The following is a 26,165-nucleotide window of genomic DNA, read 5'->3' as shown; positions in this document are numbered from 1 at the left end:
TCTGCTTGGGATGTGCTTCCTTGTTGGGTTACTAGGTGCCTTAAGAATTTGCTTAAAGATACTCCGAATTTGCATTTGGGGGGAGAGGGGATGGGTTGAGCTTCATCTTGTACTTTCTAAAGATGTCGAAAGTTTACGCCAAGTTGTCGACGTGATCTGATCATTGCTTCCCCTTCACCATGATTTTGTCAACGTAGACCTCCATGGTTACTTTAATTTGCTTCTTAAACATCATGTTTACTAGTCGTGGGTAAGTGGCTCCCGTATTCTTGAGGCCAAAAGGCATGACCTTGTAGCAGTAGATGCCTCGCTTGATCACAAACAGTGGTTTTCTCCTTGTCGGGCTCGTGCATGGCTATTTGGTTGTAGCCGGAGCATGCGTCCAAGAAACTGAACAACTGGTTCCCAGAAGTTGAATCTACTAGTAGATCAATTTGGGAAACTGGATAAGGATCTTTCGAGCATGTTTTGTTAAGGTCAGTGTAGCCTATGCAAACCTTTCATTTACCATTCTCTTTGTTCATTACTAACATGACGTTGGCAAGCCATGTTGAGTGTGCTATCTCTTCTATGAATTTGGCCTCTAATAGCTTGTCGATTTTCGCATCAATGATTGCCACTAGTTTAGGTGTGAATTGTCATTTCTTTTGGATTACTCATTTAACAGCGGGGTTGGTGTGCAGCTTGGGGCAAGCCATCTTGGGGTCAATTCCAGGCATGTCAGAAGGTGACCATGCAAAGATGTCATAATTTTCCCTAAGGAAAGCCGTAAGCTCTTCTTTTTCCTTAAGGCTCAGTCGTGAGCCAATTCTAGCAGTAATCTCTGGGTGCTGGGGATTAAGAATGATGTACTCAGCGTTGTCTTCCAGTTTCCATCCTGTTTCGTCTACTGGCATATTGATTTGGACACCATCTTCTTGATCTGTCTGCTGTAATTGCTATTTGGTAACTTCGATGTCCCTTCGAAACTCGGTAGCCTTTACAGGGGTGAAGGTCTTTTTTTTTTTTTTTTTTTTTTTTTTACTTTTTTGGTACTTGCACAGTGCATCATCGACATCCTGCTCAGTGAGCTAGTTGGACAGATACCATTAGTGCGTCGTCGTGTAGAAAGTAGACACCTTCGACATCCTGCTCAGTGAAGCCACCGATAGGTACAGGTTGGGTGTTGACTGCCTGGACCTGTAAAACTAGTAGAGCCTGCTAGATATTCCTTTTCTTGGAGTTGTTGGTGGCCCCCAATTGCTTGGATTTGATGAAAATGCCATTGATCTGAATTGTCTTGGTTGGCGATTCTTTGTCAATGTCTACGTTCCTTCTAGGCTGTGCAGCTGGCTTGTCCAAGTATTTATTGACCTTGCCTTCCTTCACCAGCTTTTTTAGGTAATTCGTCCAAGTGTAGCAGTCATCGATTGTGTGGTCGGGGCCTTGATGGAATGCACAGTACTTGGTGTGATCCAAATTGGAGGTATCTCCCTTTGATTGATCAGCAACTTAAACCATGATTTTGCTCTTGATGTCGTGGAGGATTTAGTGAATTGGGATTGAGAGCTTATAATAGTTTTTGGGCGTCAAGCTTTCTTTAGTCGGGGATCGGTCCCTACACTTGGCCTCCTGCCTGTTTTGGTTGTTATACTATTTCCCATCCTCATTCTTTTGAGTTATTGCCCATTCTTTTCTAGTTGCTCAGGTGCCTTGTCTACTTGTTGAGCTCCGTCCCAAAGTGCATGCTTTTTTGCCAGAGTTAAATCTTCTTTCATGATCAATTCTCCAAACAACAAGTGGTCTGTTAGGAGTCCTTTTGGAAGGCTATACTAGCTATCGAGTCGTTGCATCCTACTATCTTTGCCTTCTCTACTTTGAACCTCTTCATATATTCGTGGAGTGACTCTTTTGGGTTTTTCTTGACATTGAACAAGTGGTCAGGCTTTTTCTTGATCGAGCGATAGGATGAATATTCTTTGGTGGAAAACAAAGAAAGTTCGTTGAAACTCCGGATTGATTGTGGCGATAAGGTATAGAACCAATCTTGTGCTTTGCCTTGAAGATTAGTGGCGAATATCTTGCACATGAGAGTGTTATTGTCTTGATAGAGGATCATTGTGCTTCAGTAGTGCTTTAGGTGTTTCTCTAGGTCTCCATCCCCTTTGAAGGATGTGAAATGTGGCATGCTAAACTTGCGTTGAGGCTTTGCCTGCTCGATCTTGTCCGTGAAGGATGACGTGCTTATGTTTGCTATATCTCGTCATAGTGCCTCGTTAGTGACTTAGTTGCGTTGGAAATTGAGTAATCGTTCTATAAGAGCCTCTTTACTTTTTCTTGAATTTTCCTTTGTTAGGGTATCTAAGCTTTCGATTGACCCCGATCGTGACCTGCTGGTCTAGACTGCTCTTCCATGCGCTTGACTTGTCTATGCCCCGGTTGTAGTGCATGCGGTACATTTTTAGCAGACGAGCGAATTACTCGCAGGCTGCTGGTTAAACTTGAGCTAGATTAAGTGACTACTTCTCTCTATTTGTCATGTTGCTTACTCTAATGTGAGGTGGAAGATGCTTCTTGCAGGCTTGGTCGCGAATGAACATTTCACTTGGAAGGTTATTCATGTTGATTATCAGAGCGTGGCCCTAACCATGAATACATGCTCGTCCGTGGGCTTAACCGAAAGTGCACTCATCTGCACGCTAAGACGAGAGTATATGCTATCTTGAGGGCCCAGTTAGGAGTGTACACTGCCAGAACGCTCAGTTCATGACGGATCAAGTGGTTGCTTATCGGGACGCTGCTAGAAAGGTTCGTCATCTGCCTTTGTCCTATTTTGGGACTTCTTATCTGGGCACATTGCATCTCAGTATGCTGCAATAGCTGATTCACTAAGGTTGTCTACTACACGTGGGCGCTTGTCAACTCTATAACTTGTCGAGACAAATGTTGTTCACCATTTAGGCTGGAAGAGATTGGATGGTATGCATTTCCTGACTCCAGGTGCAAGATTTGATTGGGATATGTCAAATCTGCGGAGAAATGAGGTGAAATACCCCTGGTTCAATCGTCGGTCCAAAAATCTGAAGCCGAGACAATTGAATCGATCTTGAACTAGTTCGGATTTCTCAGTGGGCCACGAGAGTGGACTGGACCGCAGAAGTGGGCTAAGCCATATGTGTGGTGCGTTGGGGTGGTGCGAAGCTAGAAGCGCGTTGGATATGGGCTAAGAGGATTGTTGACGTGGCTCTGGTTTGCCATGCATCTTGGGCTTGCGCTGCTAAGGCAGTGGCTTAGGTCAGCTCGTGACGGGCCTGGCTTAGCTACTTGCGGTGTGGGATGTTAACGCAGTTGTTCCCTACTTACCGTGAGCTTGCTTCCATGGAGTTGGCCCACTCCCCATTGCCACGGTGGTCCTCATGGTTGCCATGGTGGTGGTGGTCCTTGGTGGCAAAGTTGCTCCTCTTACTATCGCGTTGAACTTCGTGGATCGTCGTGGGCTACGTCTCGTTCTTTATTAGTCGACCCAGATCTTTAAACTTAGGAAGTTTCGTTCATCGTGGTTTTCGAATTTCTTGCCATTGCATTTTTCTCTTACCTTTATTCAAAGAATTAAAAAAATTCTCAGAATAAGAAAGTATGAAAAATTTACGAACGAACGAGAAATGAGAAACTTTGAATGTGAGATTCTTCTTTGACCATGTGAATCAAATTCTTAATGAAAACACCAATTTGTATATGCAAATTTCTGCCGTCTTCTCCTTTGACGAAAATGCACCTGTAAAATAATAACACCTAAGATTAAGGCCAAAAGCCCCACACGCCCATGATGAATGAGGGCTTGGCCAAAGAATCTCCTTTGGCCAAAGAATCTCCAATGCCAAAGTTAGAATTTTGAAAAGAATGTGTATAAGAGTTTGTAGATAGCAAATAGCTTCACTTTTTAGTGGGATAATAAGACTATTTATAAGGGAGTGGCCAACCCTATTTGGAGAGTAGTGGTCGGCCATATATGGTCTGATTGGGTGAATAATTGCAAGATATTTTGTGGAATAATATCTTGCAATTAACATGACAATTAATCATAAATTAAATAGAAAATTGAGAGTTACCTTTTGAATAAAGATTTGATGAGTTGTGATGAGAGGAATTTGAATAAATACTATTTTGATCACCTTTGACTCTTTCTTGATTAAACAATTATTGTTTGTTGCATGCGTGTGGGAATCTTGGTGTGCTTTGAGGGTAATTTTGTCATTTTCATCCAAAAATTCACATATCACCTCTATAATTTTCTTGATTATTTTTTGATGCACAATGCTCATCACGCTTATTTATTACTATGGTATATATTAAATTTTGAGATTTATATAATGAATAGACACAAATTTCAAAATTTAAACTCATTCAATGATAATAGAGAATGCTAAGGAGACTCTTTCAAGCTGGGACTCTCCGTGGACTCTTTGTCACCTCACAGTATTACGTCACTTTTTATGCCAACACTATAAAATATTGTGTCAAAAACATGAGATGATAGATAATTCATAGGGAGCCTCGCTTTTGAAAAAAAAGTCTATTTAGCATTTCTTATAATAACAAGTAAATTGGTGAGTATTATCACCACTTAAAGGTGGTGAGTTAAAATGCACCTAAAATATAGATAAGAAATAAGAATTAATAGTATAGAAAGATTAGGTAGAATAACTTTATAAATCAAATTTGAAAGTTAAATAATGTGTCACTAGTAAAAAATAAATACTTTAATTAACATTTATATTAGGTAAAATCTCTTTAGCATTACCTAAGCAGAAATGTAAGGTCTCTTCTCTACCTACACCGTAGACTAACCAATCACTAGATCTTGAGCTCGATCATGAGTGGTTCGCAGCCACAATTCCTTTTTTGAACTTTACAGAATCACAATCAACAAGGAAGAATCAAACAATGGAAAACTACACCAATAATACCATTTGAACAAATTTTTGTTGCAATTTATCGCTGAAAAAAAAATTATTAAATCTTTTCGCCATTTCATGTAAGATGTTTTTCTCACAGGACTAATCTTATACACCAAACTATTCAAAAAATAGATTGACTTTGCACATAATCCTTGAAAAAAAATTTTGCATCCTGTCACGTGGAATCACACACAACATTTTAGATGAACAACACAATAAAAAAAAAAAAAAAAAAGATAGATTTAATTTAAGTTAGAAGTGACACATTACAAAAAAAATTTAAAAAAAAAAAAAACTAAAATTGGAAAAGTGAAACCAGGATTATAGTTCAAATAATACCATTAATCTAATTTTCCAAACCAAATTAATAAATATCACACGCTTAATTACCAAAAATAGAAGGCAATGAGAATGACAGATAGGAATAGGGTAGAAGAATATTAAATAGATTCATAGATGATTGCGTGTAGGAAAAGGAAGGGTAGGCGCGTGGGGTAGGGTGGTTCAGATACATTGCACAATACCAAAAGTAAGTGGGAATGTACCAAGTTGCACATATTCTTTCATGCACAACATCACCATCATATCCAGTCGTCTGCTTCTGACGCGCCTGTTTGATTCAAAACGTCATTTTATATACCAACTAGACGATCACGTACATTGCATACTCTATCTGTGTACGGGCGCTTGTCTGTGCTTGTGCTCCACATTCATCATACCTATCATATCTATCTCCCATATCGATTGAGAATTGTCCGAGTTATTCGCATGTTGAGCTCAACAATTATACATGTTGCAGAGACTGCCTAAAATTTGTTGATGATGGGTCAATAGGAGACGAGGAAGAGATGAGAATGGATTTAGTGATGGAAAGGAAATTGTACAAGTATGAAATGATGAAAAGAAATTGAGGTTATTCTCAATGTGTTGTCGATTTTTATGGTTATGTTGTAAATCTTTGATCATCACGTTGATGTTGAATCGATATTTTGTTGATATATAATTTACATTATGCTTTTAATTTACATTGTAGATCATGGCACGATCATATTTGTCTTTAAATCAACAAATGTGTTTATGAGAATTGAATACAAGACTCTTTGTATATACAAAATATATATATATATATATATATATTAGCAAACGATATTATTTACACTAAGGGGTGAGGGATAGGCTAAGCCTCACACTGGACTAACCATAATAATATGGTTCAAATTCGCATTTGACGTGAACCGAACCTAAGACCTATCATTTACAAGTAAAGAGAAATACTATTAGACCGTAATACTAAGTGGTTTATAACGAAACATAGTTGCCACCAAATATGCATACAACATACCTTAAGATGATCATTTATATATTATAAAATGCAATTAACATGATCAATAACCTTTTTTCCTTTACAAACAATATAATCTACATTAAATTCGTCTACATTACAAGAATGTGGAGATTTTCAATTCGAAATACAGTAACTTAAAAAAGAATACATTTTTTTTTTTTGTAATACCTTATTCACTCAACAATTCACCATTTGCATTAACCTTATTTCATGTTGTTATTGTAATCATGCCGTAATATTTGTTTATATTAACTTAACAGTCAACATTGGCCTAATTATTCGAGGTTATTTGTCCAAGTAAAAGATCATCTTTGGGATGAAAAAAGTCGTATTGACGTTGCATTGGTGTTCATGCATTGAACTGAGACAGAAGACAACCCAACTGTGCCAAAATGGGGACTTGAGATTTGAGTCCCACACGGCCATTGCTTGCTTCTATAATGACTTGTAATGCAACCCCAGCATTCTTGGACTTCGGAAAAAGCATATTTGAATCGTTTTCTGCATCTTCAATCTTTCCAGGATTATCATCAATCTTCTCGTGCATGCATGGGATATAGAGTTTCATATAAAATGCATATATATATATGCATGCCTTTCTGTCATTAATTTTTTTTGGATACTGTTATACAACTTGAGTGATGTCCAATAAGTATGACATAATTTTTTCGGTACAGAATAAGTATGATATATTAATGTGCACTTTCTTATGGTTACGAGTGGTTACAATGTGTTGGTATAGCTGGTTAGAAGTATTGTTAGGTGGTTAAAATGTAAGAAGAGTACTGAGCACTATATATAGTGAAATGTAAAGGGTCACTCATTAACTCAATTAATTCAATACAAACAGATTCTCTCTCTCTCTCTCTCTCTCTCTCTCCCTCTCCTCAATTCATTTTCTTCTTCGAGTTCTGCATTTCTCAGTTTCTCCATCTTCATCATTATTGGTCAAAACTTAAAAATCAAACAAGAAAATCACTCAACTCAATTTAAAAAAAAAAACTTATGCGTCACGAGTAAGTTAAATTTCTCTTTCTGAAAAAAGAGAGTTCCCCAAACAGACCATCATTTTGCATAATTAGATTGTTAAAGTTCGGATTGAAGCCTCATGACTGATGTGGCTATATCAGAATTGTTGGTCTTTCATAGTTACCCGTGACACGTGCTTAAAGCCCAAATTTTTGACTAACTATTCTGTAGTCGGACTTTTTGGGTCTGACAAATTGTTCTAATGAAAAGATTTTTCACATTTTAGTTCTAGCACTTTGTTAAGAATGAACACTTTCGCAGCCACACACTTGAATGTAATTGTAGACTTGTAGTCTTGCTCGAATTGTGGTGACTAGATGAGTCATAGTTTACGATCTATGGAATAGTCTCGTTCAATTTAGAGCTAGGGTTTAGTATCTTTATTGAAATTTCAAGCAAAATATATACGAATGTAATATTTAGAAGTTTTCAAACACACTTCGACATGTAACATTTCCTTTGATGCAAGCTAAAGCTATATTGAAAAATGAAATATTTAAATTTAAGACCTCGAGTACAAGGGACAATGCATTTCATTAAACAACTACAAATACACACACATCAGCCCAAAACCAAGTATGCAATCCAAAATACATAAACCGAACACCAACACAGTTGTCGCCGCCAACGTAGGAATAGCTAATTAAAATAGTGTTAACTACATTTTACACCGTAAGATTTGGAGTCATTTGTAAAATAAGTCACGAAGTTTCAATTTTATACACCACGTGATTTCTGAATTGCATAAATTTAACCTTTCCTTAAATTTCACCGTCTTGGACGTTAAGTGATGATATTGCATAAACTTGGCTCACATTTTAAGCACTCGTTGACCATTAATTTCAATATTTTATACTTTGTTCTTTTACTCTCCATCTTAGACATTAACTGATGATGTGCCATAGATTTAAATGTAAGACTTCTAATTTATAAGCTCAAAAAAAAAAAAAAAAAAAAAACTACAAGACCACAACTTTAAGTGAGAAATAAAATGGTGTACATAAAAAGACAAATAAAACATGAGAATGAACACCTAACCCAACAATTAAGTATTAAAATTTACAGTAGAAGTTGCTGAACGTATCAGCCGAATATCTTGATATCTGACGCTCTGATTCTCCCCGATTCGGACCATCACCCCAAACTGGATTTCCTCACAACCAAACAAAAGTCCACTCTCTGGTCCCTCACATTATTTATAATCCCCAAATCAACGGCTCTCATCACAAATCTTTACACCCTCTCCCAACAGATCCCCACTCCTGCGTACACCATCTTATATATAGAAGCCGTAACCGCTGTCAAAGGCTTCATTCATTCATTGCCCTTCTCGTTGAAGTTGGTGTACTACTTCTACTTGTGTTTTCGGTATCCATAAGAATTTCTCGTCGACGTTGTCGTTTGCTGACGTGGCATTCGGGCATTTCCGTTGGTGAGGTAAGGAGAGACATGGTCGTCGTCGGAAGTCTGACGACGTTGTTAATATCATGGTGCAGTGTATGAGCTTGGGGTCCGTACTGGTGCTGGCGGTTCTAGCGTTGTGCATGGTGGTTCTGCCTTTGATGCTGCCTCCGCTGCCTCCACCGCCGTTGATGCTCCTGTTATTTCCGGTTGGCATAATGGCTGCTCTCATGTTTCTGGCCTTCTCGCCGGCTGATCAGCCGGCCGGACACGTCGTCGTTTCTTATTCTGTGTAAATATTATTAGGTAATAGAGTTAGATTATATCAAGTAGTAGCTATGAGCTAGCTGTACGCTTCTTGCCTGTTTGGCACAGTTTGAATTCTAGTGATATATTTTTGTTTTCTTACCGATCGCGTTGAGTGGGAAGGCCACATGCTAATTGTTTGTATAATCAATGATCCATCAAAATCACCACATCTTCTGGCCGGCACTGAAGATTTACTAGTTGATACAAGAATGAGAAAGAATATGGATAAATAATGAATAGGAATGATACATATTTCTTGTAAACTATTTTATGGCTTAAATGTTATGATCTTGTGTTCTAGATTTTTGGCTGATTTAGTTACTGTGCCTTAATTTGACCAATTTAGTCTCCGGTTTTAGTTTGGCCAATTTATTTCTCGCGTTTATTTTTGTTACCTGACATTTTATCTAATAACTGTTAAAAAATACATAAACGTAAACACTTAGTACTACAATCTAGTGATATTCTTTTTTATTGATAAGTGAGAGGTTTTAGGTTCGATTCTCGTCAAAAGTGAATTTTAAATCATATAATTACTTGCTTATTGTGAGGCTAAGCATATTCCCCTTCATTTTTTTGTAGACAATATCGCTTGTTCAAAAAAAAAAAAAATCATAAAAGTATAACATTGTTGAAAACATTGGCATTATTATGAATGTCCACACACACACATATTTTCAATGCCCATACATATTGAAATTGACTTTAGGGATGCAGGAGATCATATTTTCCAAAATGGTGCTTTAAATTTTCAATGTATAATTAATGCATTAGTATTGAAGTTGCTCTATAAATAAAGCACTTCGTATGCTTTCAAAAACAGAGACAAAAAGAAAGAAAGATCAATAACATCATCTATTCCTCCGTCTTTTATTTGTTATCCTCTTGTGCTATAGTTTCAGTGTGACATTTTACACCTACTTTGCTCTATTCACTAAAAAGGTTATATATATCTAACTTTTAAATATTTATAACACGTTATCAGCACAAGTCTCTAAATATAACCATTTCTCATTTCTCTTCGCAGAAAGAAATCATTCCTTTTTGCCGAACGAAAAAAATGTTTCCTCTAAGGTTTTTACTATTCATCTTCTTTCTCTGCCTCAACTGCTAGATATATCTTCATGAAGAATTGTTTACACCATGTCTGCTTTTAGTTCTCAACCTAATAGTTACATATATCTTTGATTTCTTGTTTAGTGTAGATCTTGATTACTAACCCAATATTTATTTATGTTAATTTTACCGCAATCCAAGATGGTGCGATACAATCGGCCATCTTGAACTGCAAATTTAATCTTACTGCGATCCAAGATGATGCGGTGTCATCTCCTATCTTGAACTGCAAATCTAATTTTACTGCAAATTTTAGGTGGAGCGGTATAATCGCCCACCCTGCTTTGCATATTAAAATTTTTCCTGCTACTTGAGTGGTGCGAAATAATCGCCCATTCTATGTTATATTATTTCAATAAGAATTGTACGGTACAATCGTTTCCTCATTCATCCTGAAAATCTCGAGCCAGAAGTTTCAAGTGATTATCATTTTGGCCTGAGGATCAAAATGAAAAATTTTTAAGAATCAGAAACTCTAACACTGTATTCCTCCAGGAATATATATTATTGCTAGTTTTTACATATCTCATTTTCTTTCAGAAAAGAAAATGGCGAACTTGGCAAAGTTTGATTATGCTGCCCTAGACAATACTAGGAAGAATTACCTTATCTAGGTACTGGATACCAAGATCCATCTAGAAGTAGGAAATCTTGGAGATACCATCAGGGAGGAGAACAACTCATCCTCTTAAGAGCGGGCGAAGGCCATGATCTTTATTCGTCGCTATCTTAATGAGGGACTAAAGAGTGAGTACTTAACGGTTGATAATCTGTTAGCTCTCTGGAAGGCTTTGAGAGACAAATACAATCATCAGATAACAGTGATTCTTCCAAGGGCTTGTTATGAGTGGACTCACCTAAGGATCCAGGATTTCAAGTTAGTAGAAAAATACAATTCTACATTGTTCAGAATTATCTCTCAGATGAAGCTCTATGAGTATACTATTACTGAGGAAGATTTACTGGAAAATACTTTCAGCACATTTCATGCCTCTAACGTGCTCCTGTAGCAGCAGTATAGAGCACGATGCTACACTAAATACAACCAGCTGATATCTGTGCTCTTGGTAACTGAACAAAACAATGAGCTCCTAATGAAAAACCATCATTCCCGATCTACTGGATCTGCACCATTTCCAGAAATGAATGATGCTTCCCTCGAAGTCAATGCCACCTCCTCTGGTGGTGATAATCATAAACAAGGACGTGACCACAAGCGAAGTCGGTTGAACAGAAATGCAAGAACCATGGTGGTCAGTTTCACAACCAGGTTCCAAGGCATAATTCCGGCCGAAGCTTAAAAAATGTGAATCGTCACAAAGACAAAGCTCATATGAACAATGCATCCAGGAACTCTGAAGGAGCCTGCCATAAATGTGGTAGCAATGGGCATTGGGCTTGTACTTGTTGTACCTCAAAACATCTGGTGAATTTGTATCAAGCCTCCTTCAAGGAGAAGGGTGTCGAGACCAATTTTCTCGACCAGACTAAACCAATGGATATACCTGATCTAGTGTGTGACTTATCAGGGCAGTTAAACACAACTCACTTAGATGTTTCAGACTTTATTGTGGAAATGGGAAATGAAGTATACTGGTCCGACTGAATCGTTTATGTTTGATGTACTTTTATTATGCTGAACTTATAATTTAAAACTAGAATTTCAGATTCAATAAAGGTGGCATATAAATTTCCTGTTATAACTTGCTTTTAACTTTGATTTCCTTACTCAGAAAACATGAATAAAAACTATGATCATTCTCAAAACATCAGAAATGACAAAGATATTTGTCCTGCAGATTGCGCAACTACGCATACAATCATTCGAGATCGAAAGTATTTCTCAAGATTGATGCTTGCAAAAGTAAGGGTAACAACAATATTAGGACTTGTAGATGTAATTGAAGGCTCAGGGAAAGCCCAGATAATGTTACCAAATGGAACAATAGTGTCAATGCAAAATGCATTGTATGCTACTCGATCTACTCGAAATTTGTTGAGTTCAAAGACATACGTTTAAATGGATACCACATTGAAACGAAAAAGTGCAGAAAATGTGGAGAATCTATGCATTACCTCAAATGATACCCAGAAGTGTATATTGAAGGCTCAGGGAAAGCCCAGATAATGTTACCAAATGGAACAATAGTGTCAATGCAAAATGCATTGTATGCTACTCGATCTACTCGAAATTTGTTGAGTTCAAAGACATACGTTTAAATGGATACCACATTGAAACGAAAAAGTGTAGAAAATGTGGAGAATCTATGCATTACCTCAAATGATACCCAGAAGTGTATATTGAAGAAGTTGCATGGTTTATCGAGTGGATTGTATGATACATACATAAAGACAGTTGAATCACATAATGTCATGAATCAGAAGTTCATTGATTCAAAAGTTTACATGCTTTGGCATGACCGTCTGGGTCACCCAGGATTTACCATGATGTGTAGAATCATTACCAACTTTAATGGACATTCATTATTGAGCAGACACATTGCTATTTTAAATGATAACCCTTGCAAGGCTTGTTCTCAAGAGAAGTTGGTAATTAGACCATCACAACTAAAGGTTAATGCTGAATCCCTATCATTTCTGCAAAGAATTCAAGGGGATATTTGTGGGCCTATTCAACCATCTTGATGACCATTTCGATATTTTATGGTTTTGGTTGATGCATCTATTCGATGGTTACATGTTTGTCTCTTATCTACTCGGAATGTCGCTTTTGCGAGACTTCTTGCTCGGATAATTAAGTTATGAGCACAGTTCCCAGATTACCCCATTAAGTCAATCCGACTTGATAACGCTGGTAAATTTACGTCTCAAACTTTTGATGATTACTGCATGACATTAGGCATTGATGTTGAACACCATGCTCCTCATGTCCATACTCAAAATGGTTTAGCAGAAGCATTGATCAAGCGGCTTCAGTTAATAACCTGCACTCTGCTCATGAAAACAAAATTGTCAGTTTTTGCATGGGGACATGCCATCTTACATGCTGCATTATTGGTTCGATTGAGGCCTATAGCCAACCACCAACACTCCTCAGTACAACTCGTGTCTGGACATCAACCAAACATTTCACATTTACGAGTTTTTGGTTATGCAGTTTATGTGCCTATTGTACCGCAGCAACACACTAAAATAGGACCTCAGCGTAGACTAGGAATTTATGTGGGTTTTGATTCACTATTTATCATTACATATTTGGAACTCCTGACAAGTGATATGTTTACAGCTCGTTTTGCTGATTATCATTTTAATAAGACAGTCTTCCCGTTGTTAGGGGGAGAAAAGATCGTTCCAAAAGAACGGCAAGAGCTGATATGGGTTGTACTCACCTTATCTCATTTTGATGCTCGAAGCATTCAATGTGGAAATGAAGTGAAAATGATTGTTCATCTTCAAAGTATTGCCAATCAAATGACAGATGCATTTAATGATGTTATAAAAGTGACAAAATCACATATACCAGCTGTAAATGCACCTGCAAGAATTGATGTTTCTGTTGGACAAAATAAAGTGGCAGTGAATGATTCATTTGGTGCACGCCTGAAGCATGGTAGACCCTCAAGTTCAAAAGATTCAGCCTCTCGAAAGAAAAAGACAAGGGTACAATTGAATCCAAATGAAATCATTCAAGAAGGAAAAATGAATGACACATCCACAATTCATGATTCTGTACTTTTAGAAAAAGAATATGTCCTTGATGAGACACATGTACCTGAAGAAACAGAGGTACATAAAAGCAAAGAAATCTCCATAAATTATGTATGTACAAATGAATTGTGGGATCAGAATGAAATAATCATCGATGATATGTTAACTTTCACAGTAACCACTGAAATCATATTAAGTGATGATATTGAGCCTCGCTCTGTTGACGAATGTAAACAGAGACAAGATTGGCCTAAATGGAAAGATGCAATCCAGGTAGAATTAAATTTTTTGGAAAGGCGAAATGTTTTTGGACCAATAGTCCAAACTCCGCCTAATGTCAACCCCGTGGGTTACAAATAGGTATTCACAAGGAAATACAATGAGAAAAACGAGATTGCAAGATATAAAGCATGACTCGTTGCACAAGGTTTTTCGCAAAGACCTGAAATTGATTATAAAGAGCCAAACTTTCCTGTAATGGACGCAATTACGTTCCGTTACTTAATAAGTATAGTGGTTTCAAAGAAACTTGACATGCAACTTATGGATGTCATCACTGCGTATCTATATGGAGAATTAGATGCTGACATATACATGAAAGTCCCAAAAAGACTTAAGCTGCCTAAAACAACTAACAAACCACATGGTATGCTCTTGATCAAATTAAGGTGATCATTATATGGGCTGAAACAATCTAGACGAATGTGGTATAATCATCTCAGTGAATATTGGATCAAAGAAGGGTATATCAACAATGTCATTTGCCCTTGTGTGTTCATTAAGAAATCCAATTCTGGATTTGCTATAGTGGCAGTATATGTTGATGATATGAACCTAGTTGGAACTTCTAAAGAGCTCAATAAAACTGCTGAATATCTGAAAAGTGAATTTGAAATGAAAGACCTTGAGAAAACAAAATATTGTCTTATCCTACAGATCGAGCATTGTGCTAATGAAATTTTGGTCCATCAATCAGCTTACATTGAAAAAATTCTGAAGTGATTTGGCATGGACAAGGCTTATCTACTCAACACACCAGTGGTCATTCGTTCTTTAGACATTAAGAAAGATCCATTCTGTCCAAAAGAAGATTATAAACTGGTCCTTAGTCCAGAATTATCATATCTAAGTGCAATAGGTGCTTTGTTGTATTTAGCATAATTTACTAGACCAGATATAGCTTTTTCAGTTAACTTGTTAGCAAGGTATAGCTCTGCTCCAACACTTCGTCATTGGAAGGGTATCAAAGATGTATTGTGATACCTTCGTGGGATAACAGACATGAGTTTCTTCTACTCAAAGAACCCCACAAATGACCAGGTCCTTGTTGGATATGCAGATGCTGGTTTTCTCTCTGATCCACATAAAACCCGCTCACAGATTGGATATGTGTTTAAGAATGGAGATACAATCAATCTCATGACGCTCAGCCAAACAAACATTAGTTGCTACATCTTCAAATCATTCAGAAATATTTGCTTTACATGTAGTAAGTCATGAATGTTCTTGGTTCAGATCAATGATCCATCATATTCGGAATTTATGTGGTCCAACTTCAAAGACAGATAATCCAACTGTCATCCATGAAGATAATGCAGCTTGCGTTGCCCAAATGAAGGAATGATTCATCAAGGGCTATAAAACTAAACACATATTTCCAAAGTTTTTCAGTGCACATAAGCTTCAGAAGGCTAAAATTATTGAAGTCAGACAAATCTGTTCTAATGAAAATCTGGCAGATTTGTTCATCAAATCTTTACCAAAATGCACGTTTCAGAAGTTAGTGCAAAGTATCGGATTACGTCGACTTGCCAAATAACTAAATTTGGAGAATGTAGAATCAGGGGAAAATATATATAAGGGGAAGTATCCATGATATATGCATATTGTACCATTTTTCCTTTGATTCAGATTTTTCCCACTGGGTTTTTTCCTATCAAGGTTTTAACGAGGCAACATAAGCATACTTAACACTATATCAACAATCCAGAAAAAGTTGTACTCTTTTTCCTTCATTATGGTTTTTCCCACTGGGTTTTTCCAAGCAAGGTTTTAACAAGGCAACTGATGTTGGTATGTGGGCATCCAAGTGAGAGTGTTGAAAACTTTGGCATTATTATGAATGCCCACACACACACACACACACACACACACATTTTTAATGCCCATACATATTGAAATTGACTTTGGGGATGCAGGAGATCATATTTTCCAAAGGGGTGCTGTAAATTTTCAATGTATAATTAATGCATCAGTATTGGAGTTGCTCTATAAATAGAGCAATCCGTATGCTTTCAAAAACACAGACAGTAAGAAAGAAAGATCAATAACATCATCTATTCCTCCGTCTTTTATTTGTTATCATCTTGTGCTATAGTTTTAGTGTGACATTTTACACCTACTTTGCTTCATTCACTAAAAAGGTTATCTCTCTAACTTTTACATATTTATAACAAACATCCTATTGTAGAAAAATATTTTTTCAATTACAATAAAAAGAAATATAATTTCAAAATGAAAAAAAAAAAAAAATTAAACAAACACACCATGTCATCCGCCTTGTCCTTGACTTGACCTCCAACTCTAGCCACAAACGCTTGTAACTCAACAAACATGTCTCTAGATCCATCTCGACCTTACCTAGCTATCATTATAGCCCAAGAAAATTAACCTCGACCACCTCGCCCTTGATTGTTAATTGAGTAATAGACCGCAATTTAGAGAGTCATATATTACCCTTTCTCTTTATTTAAATATAAATTTACATAAAAATGCAAATAAATAAGAATTAACACATATAGCAGAGTAAACTTTCAACCTGAAAAATTATTAAGATTGTGACATAGAAAAGAAGGGGGGTGTTTGAAGAAAATTGGGAGATGAAAGAACGATGGGGAAGAGGTTAGGAAGTTGGGAGGAGGTCGAGGAGTTGGAAGGAGGTTGAGGAGTTGGATGAAGTGTTCTTAATTGGCTTACAGAGATAAAAACGAGAACCAAATTGGCCAAATTAAAAACACAGAGACTAAATTGCCCAAGTGGCTATAACATTGAGGCTATTTTGACATTTAAGCCTTTTTTTTATTGTAAGCATTTAAGTTATCTCCAACTAAATGAGGGTCAAATGGCTCTCTTTAGCCCTATAGCCCTCCAAGAAATTAATATTTTTATGAACAATGGCATGCCATATTTCTTACCATCTCCAATCGAGGGGGCCAAAGGGCCATAGGCTAAACATAGTCCTGTGACAAAAAATCATCTCCAACCGAGGAAGCCAAAGGGCAATAGGCCAAACATAATTTATTATTTTAATTGAATTAATATGGTTGCTTAAATTAAACTACCTTGATAATTTTTCGAGATGTAATCTCAATAATTTTTTAGATAGGATTTTAAGTGACACGTGTCGCTAAAGTGAGTAATTCTCCAGATTTCTTGTCGATATGGAATCTCAATTGTAAAACCCCTCCCCAAATTCTTTGTAAATATTGGTGAAATGACAATTTTACCCCTGAAATCCTACCCTATCCAGATCCATTTTCAAAGTTCTCTCATCTCTAACTCATCCCTATCTCTCTCTCACACTCTCTCGGACTTTCTCCCTCTTCTTTTCCCGGCGACACCCAACCACCCAATGACCGCACCACCACCACCACCCTCGTGATGACCTTTCCTCCCTCTCCATCGTCTCTGTGAAGCTCCGGGGCACCTAGAGGACACCCAACCGAGGTTCGGCGAGCCCGCGAGTCTCGAGCAAAGATTTGGCCACCATTCGATGTTATCAAGGTACGAAATCCCTTCCCTTCTTCCGTACCTTCTTTTTGGTAGTTAAATCGTAGGGCTTAATGGTCAAACGACGACGACCGAAGCTCGGGAGGCTCCAGCCTTTTTCCCCGGCGAGAAACAAGCCAACTAAACCCAACCCATGGAGCCCAAACCCTTCGAAAGTCCAAAACCAAAACCCTTGTTAGTTTAGTCCTTTGGGTGGTATAGGACTCGGGCCTTAGGCCCGTTAACCCCAAATCCAAACCCATTTAGTTTTTATTTATTTTATTTTTAAAAACCCAAAGGCACTTGGGCTGGGCTCTCAATCATGGTACTATTTATTTTACCCTTTATTTTGTCTTTATCGTTAAAACTCAAAGTTTTCAAACCCTTTTTATTTGTTTTCCTAAAATTATATACACTGATACGATTTAGAAATTAGAATTTCATGGTGTAATGTCCGGGGTGAAGTGTAGTTAGTTCAAGAAAATTAATAGAAAATTAACGTTTCAACGTATATACACGTAGTTTTTTTTTTTTTTTGATGAAAAGAAAAGTTACAAGGAAAAGGTCACGAGGGCAAAAAGAACTAGCAAAGTCCCACAAATTAGAAGAAGAATGTCTAATAGAAGCCAAGGCATCAACAATAAAATTAGCTTTCTGAAAATGTGACGAAACGAAATACACTGAAATCTGCACACCAACTTCTTTTTAATTGCAAGTAATTTAAGTTTTATGAGGCCTCAAATGCACCAAAATATCCAACGAATAACTTGAATACAATCGAACACCACATCAGTAGTATCCCATATCTATCATGCATCGTTTTGTGTTTTATCCTTCTTATCCAGCATTGTGTAATTGAGTTGGATAACATCACCTTCGCATCCCAGATTTCCAATCACAAGTAACCTTGACATCCCTTTACATGTGAGTCTTCGTGCCGCCGCAAGGCAGAGTACCTAGACGGTATGGCGTAGCGAATGTGCTAATAGCAGCCAATTGGTGAAAAGTCTGGATATCTCAAAAGAGGCACTTCATGATTTCTACACGCTTATTTTCTTGTGAACTCATGGTAGTAAATGGGAGAAAATGGGTGAGAAAAACTCTGATTAGAGGGACTAGAAAGCCACTGGGTTTAGAGATTATAGACAGTGAAAACAAACCTTTCTCATTTCTTCTTCCTCAAAAGGTTGTCTCCAACCACCTCTCATCAAGCCTTATCAATCCAAACCTTCAAATATTTAATTTCAAGATTCTTGTGAAATCTAATCAGTTAATTTCAATTAATCTTTCATCTTTTACAGTTGTCCTTGATGAGTCGATTTTATACTATATATTATTTCCTATTCTAGGTATGTTTTAGTGAGTTTCGATGTTTTGTTATTTATTTTTAATGTAGGACATGCGAAATTATTCTGAGCATAAAGTAATCAAACGGTGGAATTTTTTAGTGATTTCAATTGGAGCGGGTTCATGAATCTGTCAAGAATGTTGTATCAAAATTTCATAATTTTATCTTGAAGCGTCTGATCGTGGCGAATTAATTTATGCCCAGCGCTAGTGCTAACAGATTGGACTACAGAGCTTATTTGAGACTTTTGGGTTGGAAGATGATAGATTTTGGACTTGGGTTCTTCTTGGAACTTGAAGAGAAGGTTCTAATCTTTAATTCAAGTCGTTTTGGGCAGGTTTTGGAACTCTAAAGGTCCAGAAACGTGGCTATTTCTTTGCTGAGTAGATTTCCTAGTCAAATAGGAATGTAATTCCTATTTATCATTTTATTATTTTATTTCCTAGTTTTTTAGAAAACTTTTTTGATGAGGGTTTTAATTTGGAGTAGTATAAATAAGACTTTTTAGCCATTAGGGTTCTCGACGCAACATTGAGAGAACTTAGCAAAGCTTTGGAGAATTTCATATTTTTACCTACAAGGTGTTTTCAATTCCTTTTCTAGTTAATGATATTTTCTTTGATTTTTATTATGAGTATGCGTAACTAATTCCTTTTGCTAAGGTTACGCCATGAGCCTTAACATGAATATGTAATTTTATTAATTTCCTTATCAATGGATGCATGCTTGCTTTGAATTATTAATCACCGCGATTAAAACTATTTATATATTTTAATGATTGATTACCATTAGGATATTTAGATAAGCAATTTGATACAATTTTTGGTGGCACATCACCCTGAAATTGAGGAGGGCTTCTTGTGATTAGTAATTGTAAGTTCCCTTTAAGGCGAACATCATGCTCTTAAGGGTTGCATGGTTTTTCAAAGGATTTTCACAAAACTTAATGAGTTATGCGTATTTATATTTAATTTGAACATCACAGACGGATTGCATGTTAGATATATGTTTTCACTTAAACATCACGAGGAAAATATGCATTAAGAAAACATAACATTCAAAGCATGTATGTGAAAATTTATAAGTAATTGATAAAATTGCATAGGATTATTAACAGTGACTGCTAAACCCTAGTATTTCCCTTAATTGATTTTAATTTAAAAACGTTTCTCTTCTTGTTGCCATTATTTCCAAACTTCTAAATTTCTTTTATTGTTATTGTTAATTTAATCTTTTCAAATTCAAAAATCTCAAAACTTTGATAAAAATCGGTTTTTTAATTACAAATTAGTCAAACAATCTTTGAGAACAACGACCTTGCATAAGCAATTATACTACAATTACCTTGTATTCTTACAAATATTTTAAGTGATTTTAACCCTACTTGTGCAAGTACTAAAAATCATATTAGTGCTATCTCCCACTTCCTTGGCCCACATGATCTCTGCCTTCTGCCTCCACAATATCTATTTAACAAAGACATGGGATATCCAGCAAGGCACTAATTCAGAACATTAACAACACGCAAACAACTGATTTGATTATCTGCCATGAACTTGCAGCTTAACAAAAAGGGGTAAAATCTCATTACGTTTAGGGTACCATCACAAAACAGTAATAACAAGGATGTGTGTTGGACGTGCATCCTTACGTTTAGGGTACCATCTCATTACGTTTATGGCTACTAAATTGTTCACTCCTCGGCAAAATTTCAGTTAGTAAATCAGAACACAACAGACCTCGAACAGTAATGGTAAAGTTTGTACCAGCACCATACCCATGCTCCCCAAATTTATGCAGAAATAAGCCACGGGCTACTTCACATGTCGTTATCAATGATATCCCGCATCATCTGTAATGGGATGAGCCCTTCAGTACGTATGGCATCTTTACTTGAATCTGGACTTATAAATAACAATGTCGGCAATCCTCGTACCTGATCCAACGAGTTCAGTAAGTATTCGTTTGCCAATTATTTTTCCACTACGTTCAAACATCACTTAAAACTCCAAAACAATAGCGAAACAAATATACATAGATCTTCAAGCAGAGATATAAGAAAAATCCACCCAGTTTATCTACAATATTTATCATTGAGACTAGAGAAAAATCTCGTATAATGTAGAACTATTTTTCTATGAACAAATCTAGGTACAGACACGTAAATCTGTAAGGCTCATAAGGGTTTCAGACTTCAGAGCACCAAAGAAGATGAGAGAATAGAGAGAGTAAAACTATAGAGCAAAGTTAAATTAGAAGGCAATTACCTGCATGTCCCGTGCAAATTCGTACTCATCATCCGTGTCAACCTTTACAATTCTTACATTGCTCTCGTACTCCACAGCAAGCTGTTGTGAAAATTGAAAGTTTTTATCATTACTCACATGTTTGCAAACATTAGAAATCAGTACCGGTCAGGTACTTTTATTATGTATACTTGCTGTATGAAACTTTTACGACCCACGTCAAAAATGCAACTTAGGTGAACGCAAGATCTTAGAGAAAATAAAATTAACAAATTTAGATCCGAAGTGGATTACTCTACATCATCCAAAAATGTTTGAATCGCAAATCAAAAGGTCCACAAAATAAAAAAGCGACTTCAGTTCTGAAAGCATTTTGGTTTCCAATGGCTGATTATATAAAACAACAGATGGTCCATGATAATCAAATGGCATTGACACTTTACCGTGTTTGTATTCCAAAAGCAAATAAATGTGAGAATCATAGGAAGTAGTGATTAAATTATTAGCTGTTAGGGGGAGGGAGAGAGGAATCGGTGAAATTTGAACCCGTGCATAAGCCTGATTACTTCCTGCCACTGCGGTATAGCTACATTCAATTTCAAAAGAATTATGCGCATATGAATATTCTTATTTGGCTTTGTTCAGATACTGAGATGGATAATCATAGTTTCCTTTGGCTATCTGCTAGAAGTTTGACTCATCAGCCCATCGTCTATAGCTCATAAGATCAGTTATTTTCTCTCACGAGTTCTAGAATGAAGTGAACTACAAAGACAGCATCACTGCATACAGTATTTAGTTACCTGGATTTCCAAATCTTATAAAAAAATAACTGAAATATTGGGCTTACTATATTAAACTGTTCAAAATTATGTATATTGATTTAGTTATCCATTTTACTCTTGGCTTGCATAGATTTGAACCTGAGACTCAATAAGGAGACACGCTTACTAAATTTTTGGTGAAATAAGTGTCATGCTTAAATTCCGCATTGCAGGATTCACATAATATGTGATGAAATAAAGCTAATGCCTCTAGTTCATTTCATGAAATGTCATAGACAATACTTAGAGAAAAAGAGAACCATGTTATTCTTTCTATTTGAATGTCATCTCTTATCAAGTAAATTTGTTCTTCAACTGTGAACACAACAACATCAGAAATACTCCAATCCTTTGTCAACTTCACAACATCTGGTACATTAAATTAAAATCTTAAGGTAGCAATCATGGTGCATAGACTTCACTATGAACAAACCGTTTGTATGATAAAAACCACAAGAAGACTGCCTCCTTTGTTGAAACTGCTATCTAGGAAATATACTTGTACTTCACACTTATGCGTTGCAAACGTAGCATTCAACAGGAAAAGAAGCTAACAACACTAGAATAAAAGTACAGATCCCATCCAATAACCATCAAAAGCACATTCCTTTGAAGAATATTGTCATCCAATTAAACATGTAGGACAATGGAATTTTCTCCATTTACCACCTAATTAAAGAAGTGTACTTCTAAAGTTAAATTCAAACAATCAAATATCAAACAGCTATGAGGTTTTACAAAATAGTGGATCCTTTTATTATATTTCATGCTAGATAAAGATGCAGATATGTATGCAGAGTAGACACGCATATTTCGTGTAAAATGGTTTCAATCACCACAACACACATATAAGATTAGTTAGGAAGGTCTAGAAAGCTTCGTATTTCAGTTGCGTGAACTCTAATTTCTCCAACAAACAGTTTGAATCCATATAAAAGTAGTAATATTACGACATATAAACCATTAAAGCTTTAAACAAAAACCCCAGATATGAATAGAAAGCAGCATAACTAACACTGGTATGCATATGATAGAGCATACCATTTCAAGTTCTTGAGCCATCAATATACAGGGTCCACACCATGTTGCAAAGAAATCAACAATAATGGGTACATTTCTGTCTCCTTTTACCAGTTCCTGAACCTCCTCCGCCGACACCTTCTTCTGCCCTCTCAAAACAAAATTTAAATAAGCTCAAATTAATAATTCATGAGGTAACAAAAAGGAAAATACAAATGAAACTCCAAATCCCAAGTTGGTTTCCAAACAAAGCCAAATGAAAAGAAAATTTCCATGCTTTCCCATTTCCCAACCAGAAGTAAAGTTAAATGTCCTAGTTCTTCACTTTACTGCATTTTTCATACCTAACAGATAAATAATTTGGAAACGCAAACCAACCCATCAAACCATTACCACTTTTAAGGAGGAAAAACTCATGAATTAAAGAAAATATGACCAAGTTGTAATGGGTAATTAAAGTGCTAAAGTAAATAAGAATTTGCAGGAAGAACTTACCACAAGATAATCTTCTCTAACATGTTTACCACGAGGGGGTCTGCAAAGCAACTTTCTTTTCACTGTTAAGGGAGAAAAGAGTGAGTCTTGTTGGTGGGTTCTAATGGAGGAGAGAGAAAGAGGGAGGGAAGGCGGTGGGGGATGAAATGGTATGGCCATGGGAGAGTGGCTGTGGGTTTTGAAGCTAACGCCATGGCTGTGGATAGGAGGTGTTGTTTGTGTTTGGAAGAGAGCCATCTTTCTACAGAGCTCAAAGAGTAATCCTTTCTACACTATTTGAACTCTAGTGGACAAACAAGAAACTGTTCTGTTTTAAATACGGTTACTGGGCTGACTTGGGTTGGAGTTGCTGGAGGACTATGAAGTTAACCAAGCCCATGCAAAAAGAAAATAGTAGCCACCTATAATCAAAGTTCTAATATACGTTAAGCGCTAGTTGGGTGGTGAGTTGAGGCTTAGCGACTAAGCGGCTAGACAGGGTCGCGGATTTAATTAAATCTATTATATGTTGTGTAAATAAGTGTCTATTTATACTTAAAATATATATAATTTCATCATAAACTACAAAATAGAATGATATATATATATATATATATATATATATTATGAGCTATTGGACCATAATAAAATATGGGAAACAAATATATAATGTGTGTTCATTTAAGTATTCAACAAGTCTCTTATAATTTATTGAAAAAAATAAAATGCAAAATGAAAGTTATCTATTTTCTGTCTAAGTGAGTCACAACCTAGGCAGGCTAGGCGGGTGACTCAGTAGGTTTAGGTGCTCTTTCTTAATTTTCTAACGCCTAGGCATTAATCGGGACGGTGACTAGTGTGACATCCCACATCGCCCATGGGTGATCCTTATATGTATATTCCCATCCTTACCTAGCACGAGGCCTTTTGGGAGATCACTGGTTTCGGGTTCCATTGGAACTCCGAAGTTAAGCGAGTAGCGCGCGAGACCATTCCCAGGATGGGTGACCCATCGGGAAGTTCTCGTGTAAGTTCCCAGAAACAAAGCCGTGAGGGCGTGGTCGGGGAGGTACGCCTAGACGATGCTAGAAAAGGATTTTTAGAACAGTGCCTATAATTCCATCTTAATCCTACTATAATGGAAATGATCACCTGCTATTAGATTGAGATTGAATGATGAGTTACTAATATGATATTTAGGAGAACAAGCATGTATTTACTTCTACAATATGTTTACTTTCCATCAATCTAATTCCTGATTTTTTTAAATATTGAATTATCGATTTTAATATTTTTTGTCAATCATAATAAGTTTCATTAACATAAAGCACTAAATAGAGGATGAAACTAACCTCAGAGGGTGGATGAGAGGTTGCCAACGACCCCAATCATAAATAGAGGATGATGACTAAACCTCAAAAATATTTTAACTCTATGTGTGTTAATAAACGCTTCAACAATTATGAATCCAAAATAATAAACAGGAAATTTCCATCATTCTAATTTTCATTCCAAATAAATAAGGGAGTGATTATCACACACATTTTTTAGCTCCTCGCATATTCTTCTTTATTTATAGTCATTGTGTGACAGCCTGTCTGAATCATTTGTACCATAGGTGTGAAAAGACTAAAATGCCCTTAGACGTTAATTGGTGTTGTGGGGTGTTGTTTAGTTGTTTCTTTTGGTTGTTGACTCAGTCTAGGACCACACACTCCCGTGCCTTCTCTCTCTCTCTCTCTCTCTCTCTCTCTCTCTCTCTCCTCCCTCTTTCAATTTTCTGCAACGTCGTAGAAGTCGTACGGACAACACCAAACCAACCCATTTCTGTGCAGATCGAGCTCGTGTTTAGTACCATCACCTTCATCTCGTCATCACGAACTCATCTATACCAGTTTTTAGACGTGAAACCCTCGAAAACCTAAGAACCAAGGAACTCCGATTTTGTGCACTGTTCATGTACACGTGATCATGGGGGTTTTAGAAGTTTTTAAGGTCATAGGAAGCTTTAGAATACTCTCACGAAGCTCAGAGAAGCATTTTGGAAGAAATTGGACGTCAGGAAGGCCAAGAGTGGCGAGTTGCAGGTTTGGCCGGAATTTCGTGGTTTCTCCGGCGATATTCCTTGAATTTAAGGGCTTCAAAGTGGCAAGGTTTTGTTCTACTCGTTGTAAGCTTCATTGTGGTACCAATTTCATGGAATTTGGTTGAGAAATGAAGACGATATGAAGTTTTGAAAATTTTCCAGTTTTCCACGAGAATTAGAGTTGCAGACGGCGACGCTGACGACAATGGACGGCGGCGGCCAGTGAGACTCACCGGAGAAGACAAGGAAATATTTCGTTAAGTTAACGGTATATTCTTAACGGCGTCAGGTTAGTTTTAACGGAATCTGTTAGGGTTTAACGGAATATTCCCTAACGGCGGTTAGAGAATCCGTTAGTTTTGGCCACGCGTAGGGCCGTGCCCTCGCAGTCGCGTGGCGGCGCATGGAGCCTCGAAAAATTATTTTAAAAATATGGGGATGTTCGTGAGGTTGAGTAGCTCACGTTGATGTATTCACACACCCCGTTTGAGCATTGTATGAGAAGTTATTACATACTTTTGGTTATGTGCTTTAAATTGACGTTTTTATAGTTGTTTCACATATAGGTGAGACCTATCCTGAGGACAAGCGCA

At 36.8% G+C, this 26,165-nt stretch overlaps 1 protein-coding gene across 1 annotated transcript; it reads right to left on the bottom strand.

Annotated features, from left to right (window-relative positions):
- Nucleotides 1–20,436: 20,436 nt before the first annotated feature.
- Nucleotides 20,437–23,793, bottom strand: LOC103961858 (thioredoxin-like protein CITRX, chloroplastic). The gene is made up of 4 exons (XM_009374496.3): nucleotides 23,508–23,793; nucleotides 23,034–23,156; nucleotides 21,190–21,270; nucleotides 20,437–20,858 (listed from the first exon to the last, which is right to left on the bottom strand). Exons 1-4 carry the CDS (start codon nucleotides 23,742–23,744, stop codon nucleotides 20,742–20,744), a joined length of 558 nt encoding a protein of 185 aa, XP_009372771.1. The 5' UTR covers nucleotides 23,745–23,793; the 3' UTR covers nucleotides 20,437–20,741.
- Nucleotides 23,794–26,165: the final 2,372 nt, after the last annotated feature.

The sequence above is a fragment of a genome, unplaced genomic scaffold (assembly GCF_019419815.1).
Source record: "Pyrus x bretschneideri cultivar Hongxiangsu unplaced genomic scaffold, Pyrus_bretschneideri_v1 Contig52, whole genome shotgun sequence".
Taxonomy (NCBI): domain Eukaryota; kingdom Viridiplantae; phylum Streptophyta; class Magnoliopsida; order Rosales; family Rosaceae; genus Pyrus; species Pyrus x bretschneideri.
This window is presented reverse-complemented; position numbering and strand designations above follow the sequence as displayed.